This window comes from Lemur catta, chromosome 1 (assembly GCF_020740605.2).
Source record: "Lemur catta isolate mLemCat1 chromosome 1, mLemCat1.pri, whole genome shotgun sequence".
In the NCBI taxonomy this organism is placed as follows: Eukaryota; Metazoa; Chordata; class Mammalia; order Primates; family Lemuridae; genus Lemur; species Lemur catta.
In genome coordinates, this window is record NC_059128.1 from 119885686 (window position 1) to 119895077 (window position 9392).

The 9392-nt window shown below is 58.3% G+C and overlaps 2 protein-coding genes and 1 pseudogene across 2 annotated transcripts; all 3 read right to left on the reverse strand.

The window, feature by feature from the left end:
* Positions 1-682: 682 nt before the first annotated feature.
* LOC123640343 (C3 and PZP-like alpha-2-macroglobulin domain-containing protein 8) lies at positions 683-1758 on the reverse strand (the record flags this gene model as incomplete). The annotated part of the gene is made up of 4 exons (XM_045554903.1): positions 1739-1758; positions 1607-1695; positions 1405-1510; positions 683-881 (listed from the first exon to the last, which is right to left on the reverse strand). Coding segments are annotated over exons 1-4 (414 nt in total), but the record flags the coding sequence as incomplete, so codon positions are not given.
* LOC123639247 lies at positions 1733-5428 on the reverse strand (annotated as a pseudogene).
* Positions 5421-6193, reverse strand: LOC123640408 (C3 and PZP-like alpha-2-macroglobulin domain-containing protein 8). The gene is made up of 4 exons (XM_045555023.1): positions 6040-6193; positions 5798-5934; positions 5567-5702; positions 5421-5452 (listed from the first exon to the last, which is right to left on the reverse strand). The coding sequence occupies exons 1-4, from the start codon at positions 6185-6187 to the stop codon at positions 5421-5423; spliced, it is 453 nt and encodes a 150-aa protein (XP_045410979.1). The 5' UTR covers positions 6188-6193.
* Positions 6194-9392: the final 3199 nt, after the last annotated feature.

Here is a 9392-nt window from a genome sequence, read left to right on the forward strand (position 1 = left end):
CAGGAAGGTTCAGGCTCGGGGCTCCTGTCCCCCACGGGGCTGTTCCCCAGTGTGTGCTGGGGGAGGGGTGTGCGGTGGAGGGAAACCGGATCCCCCCAGAAACTCCAAGGCTGACCCCTCTCTTTGAGTGGCTCCCACTGCCTGTCTGGGGCCAGGGCAGGTGGGAGGTTGGGGGTAGGCCCAGCTCTCACCTGTGCTCCCACCCTCCTTCAGGCTAGGGGTCTGAGTCCACCGCCTCAGGGCCGGCTCCGCTCAGCTTCACATCCTGCTGCGGGTGCCCCAAGTCCAGAGGGCCTGGGTCATCGGGGTGGGTGTAGGCCGCAGGGGCCGACGGCAGGGGCTGCTCTGGAGGGAAGGGCGCTGTGGGGGAGGGGATCGGGACTGCAGGCAGCCCAGCGGCACCCAGGGAGGGGAGCAGATATGTGGCCCAGAGCAGCAAACGTGGGAGGTGAGAGGCGTCACAAGGCGGGGGTAGGGATCAGTGGGAGAGGGGCAGGAGACCAGGGCAGGGACTGGGGGAGTGGGGGGCACTGTGGAGAAAAAATAAGTGGGAGAAGGGAAGGGGAGGAGGGCGGAGGGACAAACAGGCAGAAAGGAACCAGGAGCCTGCCCATGTTGCGGGGAGGTGAGAGGGAGGACGGGGAGGTGGTGGAGAGAAGGGATGAATGCATGGGGGGGGGGGGTCCGGGGTTGTGGGGTCCTCACCAGAGGGTGCAGCGGCTGGGGGGCGCTGGCTCCAGGTGCCCAGCACTGCGGCAGGCGCTGCCATAGACCACACTGTCTGAGCAGCACACCAGGGCCCCATGGGCGCAGCTGCATCGCGGGACCGCCGCCCCCTCCTTAGGGGCCACCTTGGGGCCAGGCTCCCTGGGGAGTCCAGCCTGGGGGATGAGGCAGGGTCAGTGGGGCAGGGGACCCCCCCATCCGTACTTTGCATGCACCCCATAGGGCCTGGGGGGCGGGGAGAAGCCCCTGGGGCTGGGGACTAAGCCCCCCATAAGGTGGGAGTGGGCGCGACAGTTAATGGAAGGTCCTGAGCCCTGATCCAGTGGAATTTCACAGATATTGCCTAGTACTTACGAACTTAGGAAAACAAATTTTTAAAAAACTTTTAAAATAACCCAAACTCATTCCAAGAAATGTGGAAATTTTTAAAAACAGCTCTGAGGGACCCGCCCCCCGCACCCCCCACTGACCATCTCCCCCACACCCCCCACCCCCGCTCAGCCCCGCCCCTCGCACTGACTCTCTCCCCAGCAGCCTGTCCCTTTCCATGCAGAGGATGCGCGGGGCCACCAGGGGTCTGCATCCTCCTGACTTTACTGTACCGGCCCCTCCTCTGCCCAGACCCCAGGGACGCCCTGGCAGGTGCTGTGGCAGTTTTGGGGTGTCCCCCACACTCACCAGGCCAGGGCTAAGGTGCGCTCCACCTTGTTGCAGGTGGGCCAGGCGCACAGCTCCCTGGTGAGCAGGCTGCCTGTGCTGATGTAGAAGCGTGTGGCCTTGAAGGCTGCAGGACAAGGGGTGATGGGTGGATGACTGACCCGGGCAAGAGGTGATAGGGTGAGGGCCGGGCCAGGGCACGGGGGTGGGGGTGCGGGCCTACCAGGCTCGTAGTAGTCGTACACCAACACGGGCAGTGCCAACGTCCTGCCCACCACATACTCGCGGAGCGCCCCGAACCTCAGGCACTGCCTGGGGATCTGCGGGGACAGTAGACACGCTCGGCTGGGGCCACTGTGGGTCTCTCTGCTCCATGATGCCCCAAAGCATGGGCCCAGAACTGGCTGATTTAGAGGTAGGCAGGAGGCTGACACACAGAAACCCGATCTCACTTTTCAATTCTTGGGGTCCTCAGTTGGACCTGCCCGGTGTCAACCCCTTGCTGCCCACACAGGCACTTCCTCACTGTGCACATGGCATGGGGCACATTCACAATACTGCGCAGCCATCACCTCTATCTAGTTCCAGAACAATGTGTTTCCCAGAATAGGACACCCAGTCCCTATCAGCAGTCACTCCCCGTTCCTCTCCCCACCAGCCCCTGGCAGCCACGAATCTGCTTCCTGTGTCTCCAGATGGGCCTGTTCCAGACACTTCTATTGATGGACTCATACACTGTGTGGCCCTTTGTGTCTCACTCAGCATCCTGGTTTTGAGGTTCATCCACATTGTAGCATGATCAGTGCTTCGTTCCTTGTTATGGCTGCATAATATTCCACCACATCCCTCTCCCCATTTTTCCCACCAAGCGCCATACATCTGGGACATAGAGCCATCAGCTCTGCCTGGAATTTATCCTCCCTGTGTCTTTTTCAAGGTACAAGACTGTGGGGAGCTGCACCAGTGACCGCTGTTCCCTCACCAGTGTGGGCAGCAGGGGAGCCTCCTCCACCAACCCTGGCCAGCTGTACCTCATCAAAGTAGAAGACTATTCTGCGTCCAGCCACCTCGTACCTCCTCATCCCGATGTGCTTGTCAAAGAGCAACTGGAGAGGAAGCCAGAGTCAGGGTCCGCTCAGCCCCTCTGCTCCTCCCAGATCTCCGCATCCACACTGGTCAGTGGGAGGCAGACCAGGCCCAGAAGGAAGCTGAGGCTCTGAGAAGTTCAGGAACTTGCCTGTGGTCATCTGTCAAGTCCCCATGGGCCAGGGTCTATGTGCACCTGGCTGGGGCCAGGGGGTGATGATCAGTGCTCCCCAGGCCCTGTCGGGCCCCCAGCACCTGGGAGAGGGTGCTCAAAGGCTGGGTACCCCTGCCCAGAGAATCTGCCTCCCTCCCTACAGCCTCCCCCAATCCAGCCCCAGGACCAGGTCTGGCTTCTCTGGGGCCCATGAGGCACCCGGCTGAGCCCTGCCAACTGCTCTGGCCTCACTGTGCCATGTAACCTCCCTTCCCAGCCTGAGACTTCTCTTTAGTTTTTGATACAAAAGCTTATTCCCACTCCAGGGCCTCTGAATCGGCCCTTCCCCCCTCCTCTGGTGTTCCTTCAGCCTCCCCATCACCTTCTCCCGCCCCACCAGCTCCTAGGTAGGCCCATCTTTGTGCAGAAAGGCAAAACAAATACAAACAAGAACAAAAAACCCACGATATTTTACAAAGGGCTGAGCTGCCAGCCAGCCTGACCCTGGGTGCCCACTGTCCACAGACCCCGCCAGGCCCCTGCCCTCCTCCACTACCAGCACCACCTTACCTGCTCCAGACTGTCGGTGTCCACCCGGAAGCCCGACAGCAGGGGCACCTCAAGGACAGCCATGTTGGAGGACCCTGCATGCAGCCACCTTCCAATGACAGGGGAGACAGAGAGGCCCTAGAACTCCAGCCCCAAGGTTGAATTCATGGTTCCCCTCTCTGCCCTCTGGAGACCACCCAGCTGATGTCCTGGGGACACCTGCCCTGGGTTTGGCCGGTGGGCCATTGGCACAAACATTTTTGGTTTGGTCAGTTCAATCAGCCCATTTTACAGCCAGAACACTGAGGCAAGAAGGAAAGGGCTTTGCCGAGGGTTCTAGGCCTGACCCAGGTCTGTTGATGGGGGGCCATGGCCCTGTAGGGCAGCTTCAGACCAGGTGCTCAACCACTGCCCCCCTGGCAGGAGACCCTGGGCAAGTCACTTCCTAGCTCCAAGTCTCAGTTTCTCCTTCTGTAACATAAGGGGAGTGGCTGACTGGGCTTTCTGTGGGGCCTGCTACATGCCAGGCCCTTCCTGCAGGGCACTGGGGACGGGGAGGGGAGGCTGACATTCAGAGTGGAACCTGCAGGCTGTGGGCGGGGCAGGTACCTGGGCTGCTCTGATGGGCTGTGGGTATCACAGGTATCATGGCAACCACTGATGCACCCACCTCTGGGCTGCCAGATCATCACCATGGTGATGAGCATCCTTGTTGCCATGGCAACAAGCATCCTCTTTGTGAATGACAGGCCCTATGGCTGGGTACCAGGCTCACCCCCATAAACCAAGGAGCCTGGAGCTGGTGTATTGAGCGGGGCCCAGCACGCTGGCCACACACAGCTGCCCCACCCAGCCCTCCTGCCCCAACCATCACTGGCATCTGCTGTGTCCATTGGAAAGCATTTGCTTTTCTTTCATTCATTTCAGAAACCATCACTGAGCTCCTGCCTGGAAGCTCCCCCTGGTCCTGGGAGGCCATCCTCCACCTACAGCACTCTCCCGGGTACCAGCCAGCGGGACAGGTGGCCTCACCTGGTGCACACCTCCAGCATCACCTTGTATTCCTGGTGATGCTGGTCTGCTGCTGGGTCGTCATCATCGCTGGGCCTTCAGAGGAGGCAGGCGCAGTGAGAGGGTGTCCTTGGACTTCAGGCTCCTGGAGGTTGACAAGCAGCTGGAAAGTCAACTTGGCCACTGGGTCAGGCACATTGTAGGTGACGTCAACCTGGAGGGTATTAGAGGACTGAGGCTTAGGGGCCCCAGCCCTGCCCCACAGGTGTGGGGTAGGGGAGGAAGGAGATGGGGACAATGAGAATTACGATGGCAATGACATCAATGACAGTTCTAGGGATGACCATTATTCCTTTTAGCCTTGAAACCACAGACGCGGGTGGAGGTGCCATGGTCAGCCCAGCTGTGCAGGTGCAGGTGCAGAGCTGCGCTCAAACCTCATCCTAGTGCAGGGTTCTCTCTCCACGCACTGCGCGGTCTGGGCTCCCATTGCAGAGACAGGGGGGCGGAGGCTGGCAATTTGCGCTCTGACAGGCAGGCAGAGCCCACGAGTCCTGCCTGCGCCAGCCCAGCTGGGGGCTAAATCCGAGAATGTGGAAGGTGGGGCTTGGGCTGAAGGGTGAGAGCTGGGGGAGTCCAGGTGGGGTGTCCCTGTCCAGGCCACAGAGGGGGAATAACCTTGACCCGTTGCTTAGGGTCTGCTTAGGCTCAGAGACCACTGGACTGAAGGTCAAATGGATTTTCCTGGGGGGATCCTGAGCCCCCACACCTGATGGCTCCCTGACCACCTGCCTCGGGCATGGCGGGCTGTATACTAGAGGGCTGAAAGCCTGCCTTGCAGTCTGGCCTGACGCTGAGCTCAGAGCCCTCTGGGGGTCCCTGGGGTTCCAGATGCCACTGTGTGTGGCAGGGGGGCCAGGCGAGAACAAGACACAGAGTCCCCCACAGTCCCCAAAGCCTCACCTGCTTCAAGCAGCAGCCGCCCCCCCGGTACTCACAAACAGCCCCAAGGGGAGGCTGGGAATCTGGAGAGAGAAGTCACTGTGAGGCCCTGTCAACCCCACTGCCGACACACACCCACCCCAGCCCACGCTGTGTTCCGGGGACACGCACCACCACCATCTGCAGAACCTTCTGGTTGGTCCCGTGCAGCTTGAAGGTCTCCTGGTAGTCCAGGTTAGTGGAGGCCAGGGAGACAGTGAGGTTGATGTGTCCGGTATAGGACAAGATGGTGTACTCAGCCAAGGCCTGAAGAGCCACACAGGTATCCTGGGGACAGAGGGGGGAGGCTGCCATCAGCCCCGAGAGCAAGTTGGCCAGAGGCCCCTTGGCCCCTGTCCACCAGTGGGGCTGGAATGGAGACCGAACCTGGCAGACACCCACGGAGCTGGGGGTCCTGAGACAGCCAGGTTGGCGTGTCCACAGAGGTAGGGGCTAGGTTCCTGCAGAGGGTCCAGCTGCACTGTCCTTTGTCCCTTGTCCCCCATCCCTGCCCTCTCGGGGTCCGTGCCTCCAGGGTCTGCAGGTGAGAATGGGCCTGACTGCCTGGCAAGCTCAGAGCCCTGGACTGTGGCAACCCCACCCTGCCCCACCCTCTGGCCCCGCCCAGCTCACCTGAGTGGAGGAGAAGCCCCCGAGTGCGTTCCGCTGCTGGGACAGCCACTTCACCACAGGCAGGGCGGCGGCCACGTCGCCCAGGAGGGTGTAGGTCAGAAGGGCGTAGGCCGTCATTTCCACCTCGGCTGAGACCACTGCAACAGAAGAGGCCAGCGGGTGCCCTTTCGATACTGGGACCCAGGACCCAGTGCCATGGAGACAGCGGCCAAGGCAGGCACCAGGGAGCCAGTGGCCAGTACCTGACATAGAGACCCCATCACTGTAGCTCAGAAATGCATCCTTGTCCATGTCCCAGGAACTTGTTGGGCTCCAGTGGGCGACCCCATCTGCAAGGACAGGATTGGTCAGGGGCCATAACCCCACCCAGGCCTCCGCCTGGCATCCCATGGTGGGTGTCCGTGCATGTGGTCTCAGGAGGAGAAAAACTGGGGTACTGGACCTCAGTGGAAAGAGAGTGCCGGGGGGAAGACAGCTGGGACAGGAAGGGCCTAAGAGCTCCATCTCAGATCTGCAAACATGTGGCAGCCCCAGCCCTTCCCATGCCTCTGGCAGACATACTATTCAATGGTCTCCTTCCTGTGCCCCTGGCAGACATCACCAATCAATGGCTTCCTTCTTGTGCCCCTGGCAGGCATCACCAATCAATGGCTTCCTTCTTGTGCCCCTGGCAGGCATCACCAATCAATGGCTTCCTTCTTGTGCCCCTGGCAGACATCATTAATCAATGGCCTCCTTCCTGGCTGGGTCCTGAGGTGACCCTAGATGTTCCCACTCAGTGCCCAGGCTGTGACTTCCCACTTGCAGGGCTCCAAGGATTCTGAGCTCCCATGGGCTGTGAAGGCCCTCAACCCCAGAGAGAAACCAACCCTCCCCCCTACATTCCACCCCCACCCTTGATCCTGAACATTTAGTCAGGAAGACACTTGTCACTCATCCAATTGGGTGGTTTTAGAATTTTGCATTATTACTATTTTTTTGGTTTTTTTGAGACAGGGTCTTGCTCTCTTGCCCAAGCTGGAGTACACCGGTGTGATCACAGCTTACTGCAGACTTGAACTCCTGGGCTCAAGGGATCCTCCTGCCTTAGACTCCTAAGTAGCTAGGACTATAGGCACATGCCACCACACCTGGCTTTTTTTTTTTTTCTTTTTAGAGATGGGGTCTTGCTGTGTTGTCCAGGCTGGTTTCAAACTCCTGGGCTCAAGCTGTCCTCCAGCCTCTGCCTCCCAAAGTACTGGGATTACAGGCATGAGCAACAATGCCTGGACTTTAATTTTTTTTTTTTTACTAGGTCCACAGGGGGCTGCCCCACATGGTGGCTTCAGGTGTTGGCGGGAGGGTGTCACCTACTGTGCATGATGGCCAGGCTGCGGAGCTTGTGTAGTGCCTCGGGGGCTGCCGGGCTGCGGAGCAGGGTCAGCACGTAGGCAGTGAGGGCACAGCTGTAGGGGTCCGTGGCCAGGGGCATGCTGGACTCCAGAAAGCGCCTCACCTTGGCGATGGTGCCCCTCTCCTCCTGCAGGAAAGGGTGGGAAGGGGAAACCTGGGAGGCTGCCCTGTCCTCATCCAACCCACCACACACAGGCTTCCTTGGGGAGAGCCCTGGATGGCTCATTGTCTCTCGCTTTGCAACCATCTGTGGCTCCCACTTCCTGCAGACTCAGCTTTCAAACCCCATCTCCATTCTTTTAAGTTCAAGCCCCAGATGAGGTCTGGCCAGAATGCTTGTGTGTATAGCAAATGAGCACAGAGACATCCTGGGGGAAGTGGGCAGAGCCCTGGCCACCCTGTCCCACCATGCCCCATGGCCAGGTCTTTGTTAAGACATCTGGCTTCCACCACCACCCTGCCCAGGCCCTCCTCATCCTCCAGGCCTCGTCACCTCTTTGGAGAAGCCCACCGACCCTGCTCACACCCCGGGAATGTGAGCTGCTGGAAGACAGGGATTGAGTCCATGTTCTAGCAATGGGCTTGGTTCAGAGAAGTTGCCCAATAATATTGATTAAATGGAAGAAATGAGTGACCAGGAGAATGAGTGAATTTAAGAAATGGGCAAAGGTGTTCCGGCAGCCCCAGCTTTGGTAAATGTGATCGCAGAAAGAATGCCTTCCAAAACTTTTGATCCTTAGACCAGGACAAAGCATGGGAACTGTCCCCAAGGTGTGCCATTGTGATGTGCCACCTGGGGCATGTGCCAGGGATGAACGGGGCAGATTAACCAGACCCCAGGCCTGGCCCACACTAGCCCATCACCTGGGGCAGGGGTGGGGGCTGGATGCCATCCCAGAGGCAAGGGGTTACTCCAGGCCATTGGACCAGGAAGGGTCTCAAGGATGCTGTTGAGACCACACCAAGCTGGGAAGGACCCGGACACTTGGTGCAGGTGTAGTAAGTTGAATGGTGCCTGCTTCCCTCCTCCACGACAAGATATGTTCCCTGGAACCTATAAATGTGATCTCATTTAGAAAAGGGGTCTTTGCAGATGTAATTAAGAATCTTGAGATGAGGCCAGGCATGGTGGTTCACACTTGTAACCCCACCACCTTGGGAAGCTGAGGTGGGAGGATCACTTGAGGCCAGGAGTTCAAGACCAGCCTGGGCAACATAGCAAGATCCTGTCTCTAAAAGAAAAAAAAAAAAAAGAATTTAAAAATCATCCAGGCGTGGTGGTGCACGCCTGGAGTCCCAGCCATGTGGAAGGCTGAGGCAAGAGGATCACTTCAGCCCAGAAGTTGGAGGTTACAGTGAGCTATGACTGTGCCACTGCACTCTTGCCTGGGCAAGAGAGTGAGACCCTGTCTCAAGGTTGTCACCCAGGCTGGAGTGCAGTGGTGTCATCAGAGTTCACTGCAAGCTCGAACTCCTGGGCTCGAGTGATCCTCCTGCCCCAGCCTCCCGAGCAGCTGGGACTACAGGTGTGCACCACCACACCACACCGCTAATTTTTCTATCTTTTGTAGTGATGGGGTCTTGCTCTTGCTCAGGCTGGTCACACACTCCTGGCCTCAAGGGATCCTCCTGCCTCAGCCTTCGCGATTGCTAGGATTATAGGCTTGAGCCACTGCGCCTGGCTCCTTTTTCGTGTAATGTGGGTTTAATGATGTCCCCGTAGAATAATAAAAAATATATATTTGGTCTTTGTCCACAGTTCCTGGCACAGGGTTCCTAAAACCCTTGGCATGGACATTCACAGGGTTGAAACAAGGGTCTTAAGACAGCACTTTGGAAGGTTGGTTGAACCAAAGGGACCATCTAGGGTCCTTCAATATTTTGAAAGATATACACCCTGATACCACCCAAAGATGATGGTATCAGGAGGTGGAGCCTTTGGGAGGTGATTAGGTCATGAGGGTGGGGCCCTCCTGAATGGAATTAGTGCCCTTATAAGAGGCCCCAGAGAGCTCCCTCATTCCTTCCACCATGTGAGGACACAGACAGAAGGTAGCCAGTCAGGAAGCACGCCTCACCAGACACCAAATCTGCCAGCACCCTGAACTTGGGACTCCCATCCTCCAGAACTGTGAGAAATCACCTTCTCTTGTTATTAATAATAAGCCACCCAGTCTATGGTATTTCGTTATAGCTGACTGAA